This window comes from Polychytrium aggregatum, assembly GCF_025602895.1.
Source record: "Polychytrium aggregatum strain JEL109 chromosome Unknown BJ171scaffold_22, whole genome shotgun sequence".
Taxonomy (NCBI): Eukaryota; Fungi; Chytridiomycota; class Chytridiomycetes; order Polychytriales; genus Polychytrium; species Polychytrium aggregatum.
This window is the reverse complement of record NW_026516224.1, coordinates 70143-91398: the sequence shown is the minus strand read 5'-3', so window position 1 is coordinate 91398 and position 21256 is coordinate 70143. Positions and strand designations below refer to the sequence as shown.

The following is a 21256-nucleotide window of genomic DNA, read 5'->3' as shown; positions in this document are numbered from 1 at the left end:
ATCGAGGAGACTGTCCGAGCCATGACTCAAGTGCAGTACGAAGCATCTCGTCTCCTGGAGCTGCATCTCAGGCGGTGCTTGGACGAGGGCATCACCCTCCCCACTGTGTCGTCGAGTGAACCCGCGTTTGTTCGAAAATGCTTCAATATGGTGCAGACAGGAACAGTGAGTGTCAGGACGAACACCCCGGAAGATGACAGGCACCTCCTCGACACATATGAGATGTACCGAAGTGCATGGAGTGGATCGTGTATCCTGCCTCCAGTGTCCCTCCCAAAGGGCACTGGGTCACAGGTCCTTGGTTTGGCTGTCAAGACCTATGCAGTCAACTGTGAGACCCACGTTCTCGATCGATACTGGTCTCTCCTCCGTCGATTCTGCAATTTGGTCCTGGTTGCTCCCAAGGGTGTCAAACGTCATACACACGTCGATGAGTGCATGAAGCTGATGGAGAATCCCCTCTCCAAGACACTCCTCGTTGATCTGAGAAAATCCTTCGCCCACCATGCCGACCAGTTGTATGAGTTTCGGTACGAAAGCCACCAGGACCTGTACAAAGTCGTACCAATTCTGGCCAGTGAAGTCTCTCGCCTGACCCACCTGAAGGAGGCCCTCTTCATGGCGGCCATCCAGAAGATGATCATTCCCAGGCTCGCGAGGGATACCGAAGATCTGAAAGGAGAGCGTGGGCGACTGAACGAGGAGATGTGTCAACCCATCCACCACATCGGGGCTGACAGACTCGAAGCACTCCAGACCCAGCACGAGGAGGTGTGCAAGCAGATCACCATCAACACGAAGCGGATCAAGCGATTGACCGACCGGCTTGCCCAGACCAAGAAGAGACTCAAGGCCCCTCGAGCACAGTGCACCTTGGTTCCCCTCTGTGATGCCCGAGCCAAGTATGTCAAGCTCGACACCACAGCATTGTGGGAGATCCTTGGATACCAGACTGGCACTGGACTCAAGTGGAACGACCTGAAGACCAAGGTCAACGACACCACAAAGCAAGAGACCTTCTGGCAGACCAACTTCAAGCTGGATCCGAGACTCTTTGGTGCCAGGGAGAAGGGGAAGCAGCTCTTTGGCTGCGAGATCACCACCGATGGGGTCGGGTGCTCGATCACCACGCTCAAGTACAAGATCCTGGAGAAGAAGGACCCTGATGCCAAACCAGAATCCACAGACAAGGACGACAAGGCGAGCGCACTCACTCCCGAGCAGAAGATCCAGACCAGAGTCGGTCCCATTGACGACTCTCGGACCACATGGATCGGGATCGACCCTGGTGTGTGATCGATCTTCACCGCTGTCATTCGGGCACCCGGTCAACCAACCATCCAGGAGCGAGACGGTGTCAAGGTGACCAAGGCACAGCGTGCCAACGAGAAGATCGTGTCGTTCTCCAACAAGGAGTACCAGCATCGATGTGGCACCACCCAGGCGACCAAGTGGATCCAGAGCACCAACAAGATCCTTGGTCTGCAGAAATGGATGAGCACCACACCAAGTCCCAAGATCCCTGGGTTGGATCCCTTCCTGCAATACATTCGCCATGTGTTCGATGGAGACATGCTGGAGAAACAGCTGTACTTCAGCCTGACCCGGCGACGGCGATTCAAGCGACTGGATCTCTACGGCAAGCGACAGCGCACCGTCCACGAGATGTGCAAGCAAGTCATTGACCAGGTACCAAAGGAGACCGAAGTGGTGATTGCCTTTGGGAATGCATCCTGGAAACAGGGGAAGGGATACGCATCCAGTCCCAGGAGACTCAGGTTTGCCAAGTACTTTGAGCAGTTCCACCACCACCAGAGACGACCACCAGACCGATCCGTCTCCAAGATCCGTGTGTGCTCGGTGAACGAGTTCAACACGTCCCAGGTGTGCTCACATTGCCGGGAAGCCAAGCGACTCGAGTCACCCGAGCATCTTGATGTCGAGAAGCCACATTATGTACGGAGCTGTGCAAGCTGCCATACGCTGTGGGATCGAGACATCAATGCAGCCAGGAATATGATCTCGGTATGCCAGTCGATCATCGCCACAGGAGATCGGCCGGGTGTATTCAAGACTGTGCTCCCGAGACCAACCAAAACCACTCGATTGCCAACGAAGACAGGAGTGCAATGCCATGGCCTGCCCGCTGGGCCTACAGTCAGTCAGCGGGCTTCAGACATCAGAAGCCAGAAAGTGACTGTCCCGTTTCTTTCTGGATAGAATGTAAGCATCTTGTTCCTTGTGCATTTCGACAGTGGATGCCGGGTCGCCCATATTCTGGGCAGTCCACTTCGGGGTTGCCATCCCTCTTGGGATGGTGATGGGAGGTGGTTGACTCCCTTGTGCAAAGTGTGTGTGTGTGCAAAGTGTGTGTGTGACGGCGAGAGGCTTCTCGCCTTCCCTCGGGGGTCTCTCGCCAGAGACTGCTCTTCTCGCCGACCGAGGTGGCTCCGAGAGCGCGTTTTGTCGTTCTCGCTCATTTTTTTAACAAGAAATTTTTTCATAGTGTACTGTTTTGCAGATCCGTTGATGCACGGATGGCAATCGCTGATTGTGCAGCCGCGACCGACATGCATCAATGCCAGTCGCTGGTGTGGCTTCCATGTCGAGATGTCGCTTCCATGTCGAGGCATGGCGACGAGCAAGGGTCTTGCTCTGGGCCGATCGGTCCGGGCCGTGTGGTGGCTGGTGCGAACGGCAGCCGTCCCAGGGCAGCGCCCCGTGGGGTTGTTCCGGAGCATGCGGCCGGCTGTTCGCAGGTGTTCATGGGACCGCGGCCGACGATCCCGGCCACGCGAGGGCAAATATGCATCTGGATTTCATGCGGACACGGCCGTCGCCACACCGCTCCCCACCACGAGCAACCCAGACAGCCGACACGCCGCCCGCATGCCACCCAGTATGGGCCGTGATGCTCTGCGTCGCCCTCGCCCGTCCTGCGTGCTTCTCATTCTCCTGCTCGCCACCACCGTCACCGGGCCCGTCTTCCTCCCCGGACGACCCACGCGGACCGCCCCGCCCCCTCGCAGCAGGCCGCTCCTTGCTCGGCCGGCACGGGAACTGCCCAGCAAGGCCGGCAGCGGCCGGCAGCGGAGCACGGGACGGCGGGGGCACTAGCACAACGCAACCAGCGCGGCGGCAGACCAACCAGCCGGCCAACCCGAAGCGAGCCCGGTGCCCAGCGAGCAAGCCCAGCAAGCCACGGCCCGACACGCGCAAGGACAGGATCTGCATGGCAGCGATCAAGGCGACGAGGAAGTGTAGTCATCAACACAAGGCTGCCTGCCCGACAGAGATGGTCAGATGAATGGCCTTCCTGCCTGGCGGCGATGCGGCTCCAGATGCAATCCAAGAACATGCCCAAGATCAATCCAAGAACATGTCGAGGTGCAATCCAAAGTGCAATCCAGGTGCAATCCAAAGTGCAATCCAAACGATCGATCACAGTCCAATCTGTCCAATCTGTCCAATCTGTCCAATCTGTTCAGCCGCCGGTCCACGCGCCAGGCGCGGTGGCCCTGTGCCCCGGTGCGCCGTCACACAGCCGCGTCCAAGTGCGCGTGCGGCGGCGCGTGCGCTTTGCACGGCAGTCTGTGTGGCCTCCTGGCTCCCGTTTGCACCGATTCTTCGCGTGCGCGGCCGTTTGTTCGCACCAGTCCATGTCCACTTCTGCCGCTGTGCCTTTTGTTACTTTTGCAGTTTTGTTACTTTACGGCTTTTGTTACCTTTGCCACCTGTGTATCTGCTGGCTGTGTCTCGAATGCCCTGGTCGTTTTTTTGATACTTTTGCCGGCTCTGCTCTTCTTCCCCACACTGCCCGGAGCACTGATCCCACCAGCCTGCATCCCTCTGCGTGCAGCCCCAATCTCCCGGACACCAGACTGCGTCTGTGCTCGCAGCGTGCTTCTCCTCCCCCCTTGCAGCACACCCACCCCGGTGCGAGCTTGGCGTGGCATTCCCCACTCCCGCTGGCGCTGCTGTCCGCCAGAGTCGGTCGCTGTCGCTGTCGCTGCCGGCTCCGCTGCTCAGTGGCTGCTGGCCCTATATAATCCAGCGCTCGCCTTGATCCCCGCCACCGTCTGCATCCAAAAAAACGACAACCACCCCCAGCCGCCCGCCTCATACGCATACAAGAGCAGCCGCCTCTTCACGCACTGTACATATCTTTGTGATTTCATTGTCCCGCCTCATCCAAGAGCACCCTCGCTCCAAGCTGCCTTCTATGCCCGCCGACGTCCTCCCCGCATATCTCGAAATGAAGTCGCACCTCGCCATGCTGGACTTCCTGACCCCCAACGACCGCTCAACGCTGTCGAGATTCACATCCTACGCCCACTCCCAGAGGTTTGCCGCCTTCGTCAACGACCTGCTCTTCCAGTTCCTGGGTCGTGACGCCACCAACGAGCCAATCGACCCTCAGGCGCTGGCTGCCGCTCGGGAGCTATCCGCCAACCTGGTGCACAGCGTCATCAAGTCGAGTTTCCCCGTTGTCACCTTCCCGGTCCTCGTCGTTGCCATGATCTTCATCAAGGACATTGGCAGCAGCAAGTTCCCTGTAGCCACAGGATCCGAACCCCATCTCTTTGTGATTGCCCTGATGATCGCCTACAAATACTGTGACGATGCCGCCTCGGGCCTGCCAACCAAAGAGTGGTCCCGCATCACCGGCCTTGCCCCCGCGCTGCTCGCCAGCCTTGAGCGAGAGTTCTGCGCGGCCATCGAGTACAACTTTTATGTCGATCCGGACCTGTTCCGAGAATGGGTCGCCTACTTTGAGAACCACGCCGAGCTCTGGCAAGAGTAGTGCCGGTTCTGTCGGACCATGTCTCGATCAAGCCCCGATCGCCGCTGCTCGATGGACTCTCGTTCCATCGGCAAGCACTCGCGGCAAGGTAGCGGCTCCAGCACACCTGCATCCTGGGCGGCCACAGGATGCACACGTACTGCTGGGCCATCGATGATGACGATGAAAGAAACCGACGACGACGACGACGACATTGGCAACGGTGATGGTCGTGATGATGATGACGACGACGAAGAACGACGACGAAGGACGCCGACGATTCTGATGATTATGATGATGATGATTATGACGATGATGATGACTACGATGATGGTTTCTGTGTATTTATTTATTGCGCATCCAGTTTGTACATATTTGGATGTCACCCGCACCCAATTCGGCGGGACCTCGCTTCCCGTTTTGCGCTTTTTTCTCTTTCCGTTTCCAGTTTCTGTTCTTCCATTCTCCCCCCTCCCAGTCCGCTCCGCTTCTCCTTCCTCCTCAATCCTTTCCTTTCCACTCCATTCCATTTCCTATTTATTTTGGCTGTGATTTCGACAGACCCCTTCGCCCGCTCTCGAGCGTCTCCATCCTGCGTTTGCACGCCTCATTCCATTTTTGCATGTCTTCTGAAGGGGCATCACACCACACACCACCGTACATCTTCCTCTCTCCTTTCCTTTTTGGCAAAGCATAGACCTAGACGCATCTCTGTTGTGTAGGAGATCACCTCATCGATTTTTGAACCATTCCAAACAAGCCGTGTGCAGTCCTCCTTCCATCGCTCCCTCCTCCTCCCCTTTCTATCTCGTGCTCGCTTGGGTTGTGTCCCTTTGCTGCGGCTCCACAATATCCAATGGCGGCATCCCTTTCCACTCCTTCCTCACTCCTTCCCCACTTCTTTCCCACTCGATCCACGGCGCTCACTCTTCAGGCACACATTCCAAGTTGCGATCAGCCAATAAACTGATCAACATTTGTTCCGAAACACATGATGCCACGGGTCGTTTTTGGACGACTGTCTGACTCCCACACTGTGAGCCATTCCGCTCCACACATGATCTGTGCACTCACGCCGACGAGGACAAGGACCACTGTGTATTCGTCTGGTTCGGGTCGCGGTGCTATTGCTGGCATAGCATCCGACTCCCGGTCGGCCGAAACTGGCTCGTAAAACCGCTTTCTTCGATTCTTCCCTTAGCTGCCCTTGCTGGAGTCAAGAACGTATTTGCGGTTGAATGCCTTGACCAATCCGTGCGCGCTCTCGACATCGTCAAAGTCGATGATGACGAGGGGATGGTTTTGAAATTGGACGGTAACTCTGGTATTTTCGTGCGATATCATATTGCGCAGATTGATTGGCGGCAGGGCAAACGGCTGTGGGAAAACAAGGCACCAGGGTCAGTGCCGCCGGCCCATTCCCCATCTCAGAGCTTCAGACACATGCGAACAGACCTGGAGCCCAGGTTTCTTGGAGCTGCACTGGCCGAAGCCGGGATCGACAATGATCGTTGACTCAACCACCCAGATACGCGACCGGCCAACATCCACGAGGGTGCTGCCCCGTTGGCAGATGCTGACCGCCGCGGGCAGGGATTGGATCGATTTGGTGGACATGATCGTGTCGCATGATCCCATGTCGATGATGTTACTGCTCTCAAGAATTCTGATCATGTCATACTCTGGGGCTCTGTCCTTCTTCCAAATCTCACACGCAACAGAAGCCAGAATAGGCGCCGCCACGGTCGTTGGGATCAGCAAGTGTGCGACCACCCGAAAAATGAAAATGAACGAGAGCATGGCTGGGATATACATCAGTGTGCCGAGGATCCCTGTCAGGGCAACCAGGTGGCTGGCGTGGCGTGAAAAATCGAGTGCGCCGTCGATACGGCGTGCATGTGTCAGCTGCGAATGCATAACGACAGAGTCGAGTGGCTCGTCACCACTCGGCCGCTGAGCAGTTCGTGTGGTCTTATGTGTCTATCGTGTGCAAGCCAGCTGCATTTGCAGCACTCACCTGAGGGAGATCAGAAACAGAGTGGCGTGGGTCCTGGAGTAAACAGCAAGTCCGGTAAGCAATGTGATCAGTGCGCACGATCGAGAACGGCGAGGATTGCATTCCCGGAGATGTTCGGCAACTGATGGACCGCCGGTAAGCTCGAGCGCTGCTCTCTTGGCCAGCGCGCGGATGACCTACTTCAATATCGGTGTCTCTGCCATGATCATGATGTTTCGCACAGTCCAGCCAGTCAACACGACCATGAGGGCGATGTAGATCCCAAGTTCAACGAACCACCCCGATGACTGCTCGCACATTGTATAGACCGTCAAGTTTGCCACCGGGACATCGACGGCAACGGGCGGATTCAAAGATATGCCGATTGTGGCGAGGATCTATTGGGAGAGCAGTCAATTGATGGAAACGGGCAGCTTTGTAAAAATGGCCCAGCCCCGATGGTGAGTGAAAGGACATTGTCGGGATGTGCACTCACCCATCCGGCCATGACCACAGAGGCGACCACAGGCCAGCCAGGCCGGGACATGACCGACCGCCGGGATATGCCGTTCTGTCGACACGGCGCCACACGGGCCAGCTCTGAGCCATGAGTTATCCAAGATACGGCAAAGTGTCGCGCATAACAATGCAACGCATGGCAGTGCCAAACCATATCGGGACGGGGACGATGATCAGAGGATGAAGCCACATGGCGCTGTGCTGGGATAACACCACATGTGCATGATCTCGATCGTCCGCGAGCACACTTACTGAGCGTTGTCGTCCAAAGTGAGCTGTGGCGATATGCGATCCCGTCAGAACACTTCTTCGACAGCTGACTCAGTCACCACGGCCGCCGTGTTCGGCCTCCGTGAGCCAGTACACCGCGCTCTTCGCCTACCTCATGGAGACGCCGAATGCAGCCATGGTCAGGTACGTCATCAATACACACTTGAGTCTGGTTGGTAGGCCAATGTGCAAGAACAGCACTCCATATCCTATCGCGGATGCCACTAGATCTGTGGCAATGCTTGCTCGTCAGCACATCGATGCTTCCTGCAGCCCTTTGGTGTTGGTGTGATCGAGCTCCGCCACCTCATTTCTGCCGACTTACTTAATCTTGCCATTTCGATCGGCACAACCTCTGTCTGCGGAGTGTATCTCCATGTCAGACCCAGCACCACCACGGCAGCCAGTATGAAACAGAGCGCCACCGCCAGCGCCGGTGCCATCCGAGTCAGTGTTTCGTTTGCTCGCGTAATCGGTGGATAGTCGACCGGGATGGTAAAGTCTGTCGCAGTATTTGCAGATCCAAGCACCGTCAGTAAGCGACACTCGGTGATCTCTGTGACCGCTCCAAACAACCGCAAGCCGACGCGCTGAGGCAGTAATCTCGAGCTGCAAGTGATTGCCAACATGTAGCAAAGCCAAAATCGGGCACGATGAATGTGCGTGGATAGGGCGATGCCTGGCACGGGTGCCCGCTGCTTGCATGCTCGAAGGGCATCACCATCGACTGAATCGCATTATTCAAGGCCATCTCTCCATAGCTTGTGCTGGTCATACCTGTCGAGTTAAAGTAGATGGAAAACACATCGCGGAGCGTCATCCCGTCTTGGAAGGAAGCTTGCTCAAGCTTGGCCGAGAAGTTGCCATTCAAGGGTGTTGTCTGCACAATAGTTTTCTTGCCATCGATCTTGGAAAGTCATACAAAGTGTTAACAGTATCTTGACGCGGCCTTTACGTTGCTTTGGATACACCTACATCGATAAGAATGTATAGACCGCTGTGAATGTTGGATGAGGTGAGTCGTATTCCATGGCTTGGATGACACACCAACCCAACTCCACCGCACTATCAACGACTCGCCATCGACCTAGACCCGGAGCGGTGCTTACCCGGATTGGGAGTTCCCAAGCTCTGTCATGGAGGAGATCGCAGATCAGCGACGAGTTTGGCGGCCACAGGCAAGCGACCGCCATATCGGTTCAAGCGTCGGCGAACACCGTCGTCGTCTCACCGTCATAGACCAACATGCCGCATGATCCCATCTTGTCGACCGAAAACGTCGACGGCTTTGTCAAAGCCGGGTCGAGCTGCCGCTGGGCGATCGTTGACAGCGTGACGCTTGACGGATACTCGCTCAGAAGCTGGATGGTCCGTCGGGATCAAGCATTGGTGGGGCGGATGGAGGTGCACGTGCGAGTCGTCGGGTGTTTGTTGATGAGTTGTATATCTGATTGCAGTCAACTCCATCGCAGCATTATCCACGCAGACATTCACCCACATACCTGGTCGTATCCATACAGCATCGACAGCGCACAATCATATGCCATCCTGGAGTGCCAGAGCAACCGGATGGCGGATCAGAGTCTGGCCTTTGGGCGATCGCTCACAGTGTCGCTTAGCAAGGCATCCATCCCATGTCATGCGTCCAAATACTTCTTGCGCTTCATTGGCGCGAGTGAATCAGTCATCGAACCGTGCCAAACCAAAGTCACTACTTACGGCATCACTACATGACCTCCACCTAAGGGATAGTTCAGTGGGCGCTGCCCGTATGTCGACCAAGTCTGGTTGAACTGCAACCACACCGGGTTGTCGGGAAAGTAGCTCACCGGGCCGTCCCTGTTCATGTGCGGGTAGCAAATTCAGCACGCCGTCGTTGCATTTCCAAAAGTAAGATGCGGCTCCAGTCCACTCAGACGATCAATGAACACATAGCCACATCGGTAGTCATGGCGGCCAATCTGCTTATAATTTCTGTTCACGGGCGGGATGCAGGACTCGCTTGGCCATAAACTAGACCCTCAATATCATCAGGAGTACGAGACGTGCATGCGAAACTCACAATCCGAATACTCTGCAGCGACAGAGAGTGCAATTTGAGTCAGTCGATGTTAGCCTTGGCTCCTCCATGTCCATACCGCCTTCACTGCATGTCCCTTGTCAGCTCAGATGTCGTGGACATCCCTGAAAGGTCACTCACGGGTTAAAATCCGATGCTGTCACGTTGCGGCCAAGATAGAAGCTTGCTGCTCTGTTTGCTGGGTCTTCGAAGAAGGACGCATACGTCGGGAGATCATATGGCTGTGCTGCCACAAACCACACGTACTCTAGACTCGTTAGACCTGCTTTGCTGTGAACAGAGGGCCGGTCAGTTGATCGTGGTTGATCAGGTATAAACCCAACACCGGGATGTTGAGCGACATAACACTATGCGCGGAATCTAGGAAGCGAGTGACTCACAGTGCCTATGAGGAGAGTTGATGGGGCCGAGCGTCCAGTTGGATTCGTGTTTGTCCATGAGAGCAAGCCCGGAATATGAGTGAATTCCGGTCGAAGCACTACATCGTACACACCGAGAATCGAGTGCATCTGGGTTCGAGTGCATCTGGGGTCAAGTGCATCTGGGTTCGAGTATGATTGATAGTCGCTTCGTTCTCTGGCACTGCGACTGAGATACCTGCAAGTACAACGCAGACACTGCATCCGTAAACGCCAAGACGATGAATATCCGGCCATTCGTGGCCTTCATTCGATTCACGGGAGTCACAAAGTCGTTGTCGGCCAGCGCGGGCGAATCGCCGCAGTATATGTAGATGGTGTCGAGGATGTCGATTCGGTTGTGTGCAGCCCTCTGAACAAAGCCGCCAAAGAACAGGAAGCCATATCCGTCATTGTTTTGGCACTGGTGTGGAGTGGCACCCAAGCCAATGCCGGGCCGAGGATCGAGAATGTATGGTGTCAGTTGGCTATGCCAATCCCAGCACAGAAGCACCCGCCATGCACGGCAGAGCAGTTGCAGCCCCACTGCCGTCGACTCACCGAAACAACCAGAACCACCTTGGTCCAGCCCATCGACACAACCCAGTCGGCGACACCTGTTCGCGACAAGAGGCAGCGTCATAGTGTGAGATTAAGCGGGATTCGTGAACGAGCTGTGTCGAGTGAATCACACCTGCGCCAGCAAGTTCGGCCTTGCCGATGGTCCGGAAGAAGGTTGGATATGTTGTCTTGTCGTCGAACTGATGGGTTGCATCAACAATCAGAGCACATCAGAGCACATCAAAGCACATCAGAGCATGTTGGAGCACATCAGAGCACATCAGAGCATGTTGGAGCATGTTGGAGCAACATGGGCGATCGAACGCCCTCAACAAGTCCCTGTTGATAGGCAGTGCCATGCGACAGCTCATGAGTGCGACAGCCAAGTCATTACCATGTCGTCAAACACCAAGGGAGAGCAGTACTGGGAACAGAACGGGATCATGTCAGCAAGCCGAAATCCAATTGATCTCGCCGTCGATACGGCATTCGCAGGCCCGACGTGCCATTCTTACCGGAACATTGAATTTGCCGGCCATCATGGCTTCGGCCGATGCCGTCAGGGTCCCGGGATTGACAACATCGGTGGTGTCGCCTATGTCGTCGTTCGAGCTGGATACATTAACGAGGCTGTCCGGGGTGCCAGTGGCGAGGATAAAGCCTCCGCAGACAGCATATTCAGATGCGAGCATCACTGACCAATGAACCCGGCGTATCTGTTGAGAAAGACGGCGTTCTGAGCGGCAAGATACTGGATGCAAGGTTGGTAAGGCACAATGTTTACTGTCAGGTGCGTAGAGGTCAGCCCAGAGATTGTGGATGCAGCTGGCAGTGCGTGGAGGCTCAAAGCAGCAGCAAATTGCTATCGAGAGCCAGCCGCCATCAAACAGCGCGGTTGCAACCCAGCCAAGTACTCATGTGCTCAGCAAGGATGATTAGGTACCGCATTCGCGATCTGGCCTGCACTCGTTGGGCTGAACATGTCGATAGCTTCGACAACCACGCGCTGGTGTTGGGTAGTAGTGATCGGCGAGGGTTGCAGGTGGACATGCAAATGGAGAGGTGCAGTGCGATAGACGGTTAGAGGGCAAGATTACGACCACGCTGATTGTAAAGCCTTCAACAGGCACTCACGATATCGGGCAAGAGCGTGTTGCTGCTCAAGGACGAAGCATTGGCGATGATCGTTGGGATTGCCCGTGGTTGGTCGATGTGGTATCGTGAAACAGGAATGGTGGATATGTGGAGCAATGGGCAGTGTGGCGCGTGTGAGTATATGCTTCACGATCGCATCACCAGGACTCAGAATCGCGTCGATAGCGATGCTATGCAGGATACGACTGAAGAAACACAATCAAGTTCCAGCGACCACCATGATGGGCAGCCACCCTCGACCCAGACAAACACCCACTTGGCATTGAATAGATCAGCGGCCGCCTGGACCGAGAGAAACCTGGGTGGAGACATAGAGCACCAGATGATTCGTGAGCGATGCGGCCCACAAGAGCGAGAAGCGTTGGCTCCATGGTCGATTGCTGCATCGGCTTACAGTTCGACAGCAGACTCGAGACCAGCAGCCCAAGCACCACCGTCATCTGGAAGCACAGGCGACGTGAACCAGCCAAAGACGCCCAAGGTCAGAACGCGCGTTGTCTGGTTCTTGGTGGGATAGAGAGGATAGGCCGGGGGATACGATTGATAGAGCGGGTTTGCTCCATTGAACACGGCCCAGACGAGCGGCACGGCGGCGAGGACACTGAGGACCAGCTGGACCCTTTTCATTGCGATGAAGCTGCTGGTTGGGTGGAAGTGGATCGCTGTGGACGACACCTGTGCATCGCGAGCTCGAAGCCCCTCGGCCACGGCTGGGCGAGCGCGGGGTTTTCCCACGCAGCACTTTCGCCCGCGTGAAGGGATTAGCTCATGATTCAAGATGCGTGCATGTTGCCGCGCTGGACAGCATGCTGAGACAACATGATTCCATGTACGGCCACTGGCCGGCTGGCCCAACCAGGGCGTCAGCACTGGCTCGGCTGGTTCAGCGCCCAGCGAGCCGGTCGTGGTGGCTGGACACTGTGGCGCAGCACATCGTGACACGCGCGTGACCGAGCGGCGCTCTCGTTGGCGGAATCACACGTGATCCACCCAGCGGAGGCGCAGCAGCCACGTGCTCCCCCGTCCTTGGCATTGCGCGCAGCCGCCTGTCGCTCATCCCAGCCCCCTCAAGCCCGCTCTGAGGAGCCCTCACACTCCTCATCACTCAAGCGAACTCTCCCACATCCTATGGAAGGCTCTGGATTTCTCCCTGGCGGCAACAGCAGAAGCGGAGGTGGAGTTGGAGGTGGAAGCGGAGGCAGCAACTACCACCATCACCATCACCACCACCATCACCATCACGACACCCCCGTCGACGACCATCACGACATCCGCCACGACGGCCGCACTCAGGATGCTGGCCTGAACCCCGTCGGCTTCGGCGTCGGTGCCTTTGGCGGCGCTCTCTGGGGGTTCTTTGGGTCCAATAACCCAGTCGACTCCTTTGCCGACACGGTCTTCATGGCGCTCTTTGGGTCGCTCATTGTCGGCATCATCGTTACCGTGATTTGGCCACGCAAGAAACCCGATCCCTGGGCAGAAGCTGACCCGCACACATATCCGTCCCAAGTCGGCCCATTCTATCACACGTCGTCCGCCGAGAGCATCCCTGTTCTTGGAGCAGTGGTCTCGCCAGAGTACCGGCGCTCCCGACGCAGCGGCTGCTGTACGCTCTCGTGCTGCGTCGGTGTCCTTCTGGTCATTGTCTTTGTCTTGGTTGCCATCGTCGTTCCAAAGCCCACCCCTATTGCGGTCGAAGTGGTGGTAAGTGCCTGTGCTCGTCCGAGCTTTTTGGCTGTGTATTTTGCTCATACAGCTTGCCGGCGTCTGTTCCTCGTCCGGCCGTTGCTGCTCTCTGGAGCTCCACAATCCCGCCTCTTTCTGCACCGCCACCGCCAGTGCCTGTCATAACCGCCTCTCTTACTTTCAATCCTGCCGTCGCAACCACCTTCAACGACCCTAGAACGGTGACCGAAAGCTGCTTCCCCTCGACGCCTTCTGGTCTAAAGGTGTCGAGATTGAGCGCCCCAACAACGTCGACGTCTATCTCCTCGACCACTCGCCTCCCCTCGGCTCCCCAAAGACTTTTCCGCCCAAGCTCATTAGCCCCAACATCTTCGATGGTATGTGGCTGGCTTTCGCTTGGAGTGCGACTGCGTCCAGCATCCAGTCGAGGAAGGCTCGGTGGTTCGAGACACGGTAGCTCGCCGCGGCTGCCTCGCCCTGATAGCGCCCTGAAGTGCCCTGAAGTGCCCTGGGTAATGCTAATATCATCATCTGCGACTGGATATCCAGGGTCGTACTATTTTGTCCGATACGACTTGCATGAAAACTCACAAGTCAAAATCGACTGGGATTTCCAGAACACGTACGTATTATTCGACAAGAGTGGCGTCCTCGACATCTGACGGTATCATTTGGTATCCGCTGTCACCTGTAGCAGCTCAGTTTCCCGTGATCCAGCCGCGCTAACGATGAGTCGCTGCATATTCTCTCTAGCGGAAACCTTCCGCCAAGCTTCGTCATCATTCGCAGCACTCACGCTTTCAACTCCTGGAAGACCCACCCTGCCTCCGTGAGAGCGACCTTCAAGCACTTTGAGTCCGAGACCTACCAGGGTCACTACACCTTCACCTCGCCCACATATGCCGAGTACTACTTTATTTTCTTTGGCAAGCACCATGCTGTCAAGGCCGAGGGTATTGTGACTTTCCGCCCGAAACTCATCACCTACAGCCTGCCAGATCCATCGGAGATTCTGGGCCAATGTGGTCCTGAAGATGTCACCTGCTCCCTGGACTACTCGACCCTCAACACAGCGGTGGTTCTGTTCTCGGCCCCGTGGTCTGATGGCAACGCCTTCACTGCCGTCGTCAAGCCGTCGCCCCGCATGGCGGTCTACTACTCGGTCGTGTTCTGGCCCTTGGGCATCTTCACATTGGTGCTCTGCGCTTGCACCGGCATATGCACGTGCTGCTCGTACTGTTTCTGCCGGACAGAGTGCGACGAGGAGGGCGAGTCTCACCGCAACATCCTCGTCGTCGGCCATCGCGAGATCCCGATGCCTCCCTTTGTCAATGGCTGGCGACTCGTCAACGGTCAGTGGGTCTACTACCACCCGATTGCCGGAGCCTCCGACGGCTATGCCGCCCCTGCGTACGAGGCTGTACCCGCTGGGCCTGCCGAGCCTGCTGTTTCAGCTACCTCGCGTGAGCCCACTCCGTTGCAAGCAATTCACGCCTCCGCACCCGCTTCCGCGCCCGATCCGAACAACCTGAAGCTGCTGCCGCTCGAGCAGCCCCGGCCCCACCACGAGCCCGGTCCTTCGAACGGCCCTCCTCCCCCATACACCCCGTAATTGCCTCCGATACGAGTTGGTTGTAGCCCTGGTGCCCTTGCTGTTGTTGCTTTGGTCTGGATTCTGGATTCTGGACGAGCCTCTGAAGTTCAGATCTGGGGCTCGTATCTGGGCTCGTATCTGGGGCTTGTATCTACCCACAGCGAACCTCTTACAGCGTTTCCAAAATGAAATGGGACCCGTTTTTAACCAGGACAGTGTTTTTTTCTGGAACCTGAATACACCTACCCACTCATCGCAATCATGGCCAAGCACAGCACCATCTTGATATCGAGAAACCACACTTTGTCCGGAGCTGTGCAAGCTGCCATACGCTGTGGGATCGAGACATCAATGCCTTACGGAACATGACCTCGGTATGCCAGTCGATCATCGCCACAGGAGATCGACCGAGTGTGTTCAAGACCATGCTCCCGAAACCAACCAAAACAAAGAGATTGCCAACGAAGACAGGAGTGCAATCACACGGCTTGCTCACTGGGGCCTACGGAAGTTCGGCAGGCTGCAGGCCGCTGAAGCCGGAAAGTGACTGTCCCGTTTTTTTCTGGATAGACTGTATGCCCAATAAATGCCCCCCCCCTCAGACAAGGCGAAAGTGCCCGGCCATGCTACTGCCATCCGAGCCGGACGAGGGCCCGGCGGATCGCAGGTGCTTCTGCGTGCTGGCTGGGGTCAGCGGGACAGTCTTGGGATTGCTTGAGGAGCAAGTCTCTGCCGATCCCTGTCGGTCTCATGCACATCTCATCCCAGTTGTGGAAACAGCAGCAGCAGCAGCAGTAGCACTTGCCAGCCTGGGAGTCAGGGTCGCAGGGTCGGCTGCCGCGGGTGGTCGGCTGCACCCTGGATGTTGTTTGCCTCCGACAGCGGGCTGCCCATCCGCAACCGGCGCTCGCTGCATGGTGGGCATTGTTTGGAAGCTCCAGTGCGCCCTTTTCTCCTTTGGCCGGCCCTGACCCTTCCGCATCCCCAGCGCCCATCGCTGCTGCCGCTTATAAACATGGCCATCGTCCTCGGGCTCGGGCTCGTTGTTCTTCCTTTGTTCCCACGCTTGCACTCGGCCGCTTCACATCGCCACAGCCGCCCATCATGCCACCACCGCTCGTATCTGCCATGTCATGTTTGCTGATCGTGCTGCTGCTGCTTCACGAAACCCTGGCAGCATGCACATTCACACCCTCGACCACACTTGTTCGGCCCAGCAATTTCTGGGTGAACCTAACGGTCCTCGATGCTGGTGGGCCGGCGAGCCAGTTCACCATCGTCTTCGACTCGTTCTACCAGTTTCCGCCGCCGACGGCCCTCGCTGGCGGCTCATCAACCCCAGCGTCCTGTCGCCTAGATGCCTCCAGCATAGCGTTTTCTTCATGGAATTGCTCTGGCTCGCAGGTTTCGTTTCGAATCGACACTAGCCCGAGAACGCAGTATCCTGCCGTCTTGCAACTGTCAACCCCGCTCGGCGGCAAGTGTGCCTCGACGGTGAGCGACAAATCAACAGGCACCAAACCCTCGTCGGCCAACTCGACCGTCTCGGGTGCGGTTGCACCGATACCCACAGATCTTGCGTCGTCGCAAGCGGCATCGCCCTCATCATCGACCCCAGATCTGATCGATCTGGGGCCCTTTGGCCAAGTCTCGAAGCTGGCCATCATTGTAGCTGCATCGACCTTGGGCGTCGTTGCTCTTGCAGTGGCGGGCGCCCTGTGGATTCGCCGCCAGCACAAGAACTCGGATCGATCTGAGCGTCGGCCTCCTGGTCCCGGTCGAGATCCCGAGCAGCCAGGCGACGAACCGAGCCGGCCGGCGACTGGAAGACCCAGCGCCGTGACATCTGCGCCATCGTTGGCTCTCTCGGCTGTGTTTCCCAAGATCGCCGCAACCAAATCTTCGGCCTCGGGCAAGTCGAGGCTGCTCGTGAACGAGCCTGCTGTGTCGTCGGCCGGGTCCAGCTCTTCGCAAGGCGATGATTCTTCGGATTCTCCGTTGGATTTGCAAGATGCTCCAGCCGACGTATCCCGTCGGCCTCTCAGTCGGTCGCTCGTCGATCCTGGTCCGGTTCCGGCGGTTGCTGTCCCCAAACCCGCGCATTCCCACAAACCCGGAGGAGCAGGCTCCGTTCGGAATGCTTCACGAGCAGCCACAGGAAAGTCTGATCAGTTGGACGGCACTAAGCTGAAGCGCAGCGGCACTCAAAGCTCTCGCACCGGCCCACCGAGAGCACGATCCCGGTCCGAGCACGGCGATCCTCCTGGGCATGCGACAGACATCCAGACTCGTCACGTCCCTCTGGTTGACAACGGTGTCCCTCTCCAGCGATCCAAGTCGGCCAGAAGTACCCGCTCAGCCCGCTCGAAAGCCGAATCGGTGTTTCCTGATACTGAGAGTCGATGTGGCAGCGAATGGAGCCACCTGCCGCCTATTCCCCAGCGAACACTGCTTGAGCAGATGGCTATCGACCAGCAGAACCGGAAGCGCGTCCTGGTCGATCCCCGCACAATCATCAAGTCCGGCTCCAGCGAGCACTCGCATCAGACCAGTAGCTCGGCACAGCGTCTGCGCTCGACGACGGCGGGTCCGCCCGGGTACCCACCCTCGGAAATGTCGTTCTCCAGAACACAGCACCTTCCCTTGGGCGGTCCACATCAAAGCGGTGTGTATCCGTATGGGCAAGGCGTTCCTGCAGGCCATCGATATCCGCTGCAGACATCAGCTATGATCCAAACTGCACCAAACTCTGGCGGAATGGGGATCGGCGACTATGCGGTCTTTCCGCACACCATGCCCATTCCAACGTCTATGCTGCCGCCGGTTCTGGTGCCGGTGCCGGCCCCAGCGTCGATATACGGCCCGCCTCGGCCACGGGGGGCCTATCTGGGGTCGCAGTCATCTGCAGCCAGCTGTGACGACGACGTTCCCCTGATCCTGAGCCAGCGCCGGCGGTGAGGCTGCAGAAACGCTGGTGTTTCTCCCCCACCACGCGCACCTCTTGACTGATTCATACTAACTCGAAGCCAATGCCCGAGAGCGGTGTGGAGACAACGGCTCCGCACCGGGAATGCATGCCCGAAACGAAGCAGATGGCCCCGCCTCTTGAGAGCAGTAGTCTTTCTGGATCTTGAATACATATCCATTCATAGACCTCCTTTAGCACACCGGTCCTCGTGGCAGAGGAATGCTGCAGCGTGGATCCGTCTCCTCGTCTGAGCACATTCCTTTGGCATGGTTTGGCCACCCAATTCGCATGGCCAGGGTCGCTTGGGTGACGCCGGCCGCTTACGTACAGCGCGTGCGCAGTCGGCTGAGATTTTTTCTTGCCGCATTTTTCTGGCTCTGGCTCCGGCTCAGGCACGCCCAACTGCACCCACATATCGACGCCGGCTCGACACCGACATTGACACAGAGCGCTGCGAGCATGGGCAAGTCCAAGATATCGAAAAAGACCAAGGCCCCCGCCAAGCCCAAGGTGGTGGCTCCGGAGCTTAGCGAGGAGGACGAGGAGTCATTCGAGACTGTGCCGGATCCAGAACCCGAGCCCGAGGAAATGGACTCGGACGCTGTCGTCTACTCATCCGACGACGATGAGTCGGACGGCGAGGCGCCCGAGGCGGTCTCCATCAAGTCGACCAAAGAGCAGGCGCTGAGGGAACAGCAACTGGCGAGTGAGCTCGAGAAACAGTAAGCGTCCCGGAGCGAGACTTCAAGACTCGGTGATGGATGGCTGGGGCAAATGGTGTTGCTGCATTTCGGGAAAGCAGACGTCTGCTGAATATGCAGCACGATCACAGACCAAATACCAGCGTGTGTAGATCCACATAACCACAGCTCCCCACTGGGCGAGGCCACCGCTTGACCGTGATGCTGTGGCAAAGGACATCAGCTCTGGATCGGCATGCTCCGACGCCGAGTGCTAATCCTCTCTTGGCTTTCTTTCTACAAAGACGAAAGGTCGAGGAGAAGAGACTGCGGAAAGAGCGGAGCGACAAGCTGAAGCAGCAAGCAGCGACGAAGAAGGAGCGCTTGCTCGAGAAGGCCCGTATGCTACCAATCGAGATCCTCGAGGAAGCCGAAATCGAGAGGTAATGGCTGCCAAAATACAACCACAAAGGACGGTGCCAAAGTGCTGCAGACGGATTCAAAAGAGGGCGTCGCCGTCACTGAGCTAACGGCATCTCGGTGCTCAACTGCAGGCCAGCGACCACACATCCCTCTGGCACGCATACCCGCTTGGCGACTCAGGATCAACGGCGCCAAAAGAAACAATTGCAGGACGAGCGCATCGTCAGGTACGAAAAGGCGTGAAATCCCGGACATCCGCCCTGCTCTCGGGCTGTTGAATGCATACAAAGGCGCGAGTCCGATGGTCTGCTGCTTTGCTCTCATGGCGGGTGCCTTGGACGGTCGCCTACTCAATGCTGATCTGCTTCACCATCTGTTGTCGATCGCATCATTGCAACTCGCTGCGAAAAACACGGACGCGATGAACGGAGCAGAGGATTCAAGGTTGTGGCTCTGAATGCACAGAAGAAGAAAGCCCGCCCGCTTGCTGAGGAGGCGCTTTCATTCCGACATCAGCATCTCTACGGCGGTCGAGTGAAGAGGACGACGAGCGTCGCCGATCTGTCGAAGCGCCGACAGAAACATGCTGCTGCTGTGTTCTTTGCTGCGAAGAAGGCGTCCTCGTAGTGCTGTGTTGAATACATACAGCTCGCGCAATGAAGCGGGACACCGTGTCGCTGTCGTCGTCGCCCGAACCAAGGCCTCGCCCATCTCCCATTTACCATGGCCAGGAGAGCGTACAGCTCGCGCAGAACATGGCGCATTTGCGCCCTTTGGACGGTCGCCACCGGCCTTGGGACATATCTGTCCATGAGCCTTTACGAGTGCCGCTTCCGACACCAGCATTGGATCTGGCATTCTTGGTCCCTGAATACAGTCTCGCTGCCCATTTCTGTCGCTGATGATCACCACAACACTGATCAAATCACCACGTTGATGAAACCGGCGCACCGCCACAGCCACGGGACCGCGAGCGAGAGCGCTCTTCTCGCCGAGACGTCCCTCGCCGGCCGCACCGCCCTCGCCCGTCCTGTCTCTGGCTCCGGCCGCTTGTGCGCCCCTCTTTCGCTTTCGCCTGCATCTCGCCAGCACCTCCAGCACAAACCAAGACATTCCCGGGCCTCTGCTCCAGCCGCCGTCTCCGCGCCTGCCATCCCGTCCACCTGTGGCCTCAGCGCTTGGTCTGCACCCGCCTTCCCACCGACAGCTGCTCCCTTCGTCGCCCTTTCCGCTGCCGAACTACTATGGCCTTTATTGGCTCTACTTTTGGACAACTTTTCTACGCTGTGCTGCTCCTCATCAACGCTGTTGCTGTCCTGCACGAAGAGCGTTTCCTTGCCAAAGGTACTGCTCCGAACTTCCTAATCTCTCTTGCTCGCACTGCTGATTACCGCCATCATGCTCCGTCCTGGAGGACTTTTGCTAGTCCTCGGACTTGGCCCACAGCGTCCCGAGCAGAGCTCATGGCCTCAGCGGCAGCGACGACACACCCGCTTCGCTCAGCAGCATCTAATGCAAATGCGCTTCTCCTCGCTGCGGCTCGGGCCTCATTCTAAATTGCCCTGCTGACTCGGTTATCCGGGAGCTAGTCGGCCTGGGCCAGGTCCAGTCACAAAACCAGTTTGACCCAAACAGCATCTCGCTCCGATCCAAAGTCGTCAATCTCATCTCTGCGGTCCGCACGTTGCTCCGATGTAAGTCGCCTGTCAGGTTGTCCTGCACCGCTCCTGTCGTGGGTGCACTCGGCAGCCTCGACCCTGCTCCGCTGACACCTTCTGCTCTCTCGTTCACCCATCGGCCCATCAGTCCCTCTCATCGGCATCAACGTCCTCGTCATTATCTATGAACTCATATTTGGATAAGCCCTATGGCTTCCCCTCCACCCGCTTCTCCCACTCGTCCTCGTCTCTGCTGCTTGCGCTCGCATGTCTCATCATTGCCTACATGGTCTCGACCACCATCCTGACTTTTGACTTGGGTCATGAGTTCAGTGGAACAACAAGCTACGAGCGAGTCCAGCGGCGAGGCACAACACAGAGCACGAGTCCCTCTGTCGGCCATAATGCCGCAATCGGTCGCACCAGCGGTGCTCCTGCTCACGGCAACCCCATCGAAGCCGAGGCCGCACGGCCAGTGCCGGTCT

The 21256-nt window shown here is 57.3% G+C and overlaps 8 protein-coding genes across 8 annotated transcripts; 5 read left to right on the top strand and 3 right to left on the bottom strand.

Moving 5' to 3' along the window:
- Positions 1–710: 710 nt before the first annotated feature.
- On the bottom strand, positions 711–1568 carry BJ171DRAFT_507894 (uncharacterized protein; the record flags this gene model as incomplete). The annotated part of the gene is made up of 1 exon (XM_053111260.1): positions 711–1568. Exon 1 carries the CDS (start codon positions 1248–1250, stop codon positions 711–713), a length of 540 nt encoding a protein of 179 aa, XP_052965853.1. The 5' UTR covers positions 1251–1568.
- Positions 1569–2763: 1195 nt separating this feature from the next.
- BJ171DRAFT_475477 (uncharacterized protein) lies at positions 2764–3234 on the bottom strand (the record flags this gene model as incomplete). The annotated part of the gene is made up of 1 exon (XM_053108785.1): positions 2764–3234. One exon carries the CDS (start codon positions 3232–3234, stop codon positions 2764–2766), a length of 471 nt encoding a protein of 156 aa, XP_052965852.1.
- A 1021-nt stretch (positions 3235–4255) lies between these two features.
- On the top strand, positions 4256–4804 carry BJ171DRAFT_475476 (uncharacterized protein; the record flags this gene model as incomplete). The annotated part of the gene is made up of 1 exon (XM_053108784.1): positions 4256–4804. One exon carries the CDS (start codon positions 4256–4258, stop codon positions 4802–4804), a length of 549 nt encoding a protein of 182 aa, XP_052965851.1.
- A 1154-nt stretch (positions 4805–5958) lies between these two features.
- BJ171DRAFT_622516 (periplasmic binding protein-like I) lies at positions 5959–12389 on the bottom strand (the record flags this gene model as incomplete). Its single annotated transcript, XM_053115448.1, has 25 exons — positions 5959–6160; positions 6239–6635; positions 6801–6833; positions 6981–7177; positions 7276–7379; positions 7551–7573; positions 7681–7798; positions 7894–8070; positions 8346–8475; positions 8544–8565; positions 8678–8699; positions 8800–8929; positions 9071–9116; positions 9288–9407; positions 9631–9642; positions 9769–9918; positions 10138–10157; positions 10246–10470; positions 10608–10663; positions 10741–10807; positions 11002–11031; positions 11123–11202; positions 11307–11390; positions 11996–12060; positions 12157–12389. 25 exons carry the CDS (start codon positions 12387–12389, stop codon positions 5981–5983), a joined length of 2721 nt encoding a protein of 906 aa, XP_052965850.1. The 3' UTR covers positions 5959–5980.
- Positions 12390–12865: 476 nt separating this feature from the next.
- On the top strand, positions 12866–15301 carry BJ171DRAFT_599679 (uncharacterized protein). The gene is made up of 4 exons (XM_053114948.1): positions 12866–13466; positions 13666–13825; positions 13998–14070; positions 14202–15301. The coding sequence occupies exons 1-4, from the start codon at positions 12891–12893 to the stop codon at positions 15058–15060; spliced, it is 1668 nt and encodes a 555-aa protein (XP_052965849.1). The 5' UTR covers positions 12866–12890; the 3' UTR covers positions 15061–15301.
- A 702-nt stretch (positions 15302–16003) lies between these two features.
- Positions 16004–18204, top strand: BJ171DRAFT_507878 (uncharacterized protein). Its single transcript, XM_053111259.1, has one exon. It carries the CDS (start codon positions 16147–16149, stop codon positions 17998–18000), a length of 1854 nt encoding a protein of 617 aa, XP_052965848.1. The 5' UTR covers positions 16004–16146; the 3' UTR covers positions 18001–18204.
- A 204-nt stretch (positions 18205–18408) lies between these two features.
- Positions 18409–19978, top strand: BJ171DRAFT_507875 (uncharacterized protein). Its single transcript, XM_053111258.1, has 4 exons — positions 18409–18732; positions 18996–19133; positions 19245–19340; positions 19548–19978. The coding sequence occupies exons 1-4, from the start codon at positions 18470–18472 to the stop codon at positions 19738–19740; spliced, it is 690 nt and encodes a 229-aa protein (XP_052965847.1). The 5' UTR covers positions 18409–18469; the 3' UTR covers positions 19741–19978.
- A 379-nt stretch (positions 19979–20357) lies between these two features.
- On the top strand, positions 20358–20975 carry BJ171DRAFT_582533 (Yos1-like protein; the record flags this gene model as incomplete). Its single annotated transcript, XM_053114197.1, has 3 exons — positions 20358–20457; positions 20703–20807; positions 20920–20975. The coding sequence occupies 3 exons, from the start codon at positions 20358–20360 to the stop codon at positions 20973–20975; spliced, it is 261 nt and encodes an 86-aa protein (XP_052965846.1).
- Positions 20976–21256: the final 281 nt, after the last annotated feature.

What these genes read in the sequence shown, in the direction of transcription:
- BJ171DRAFT_599679 (XM_053114948.1), top strand. Translation starts at nt 12,891, where the DNA reads ATGGAAGGCTCTGGATTTCTCCCTGGCGGCAACAGCAGAAGCGGAGGT. An exon ending in TAGCCCCAACATCTTCGATG is followed by an intron (nt 13,826 to 13,997) that starts GTATGTGGCTGG and finishes CTGGATATCCAG; the next exon opens with GGTCGTACTATTTTGTCCGA. An exon ending in GACTGGGATTTCCAGAACAC is followed by an intron (nt 14,071 to 14,201) that starts GTACGTATTATT and finishes TATTCTCTCTAG; the next exon opens with CGGAAACCTTCCGCCAAGCT.
- BJ171DRAFT_507878 (XM_053111259.1), top strand. Translation starts at nt 16,147, where the DNA reads ATGCCACCACCGCTCGTATCTGCCATGTCATGTTTGCTGATCGTGCTG.
- BJ171DRAFT_507875 (XM_053111258.1), top strand. Translation starts at nt 18,470, where the DNA reads ATGGGCAAGTCCAAGATATCGAAAAAGACCAAGGCCCCCGCCAAGCCC. An exon ending in GAGGAAGCCGAAATCGAGAG is followed by an intron (nt 19,134 to 19,244) that starts GTAATGGCTGCC and finishes GCTCAACTGCAG; the next exon opens with GCCAGCGACCACACATCCCT. An exon ending in CAGGACGAGCGCATCGTCAG is followed by an intron (nt 19,341 to 19,547) that starts GTACGAAAAGGC and finishes TGAACGGAGCAG; the next exon opens with AGGATTCAAGGTTGTGGCTC.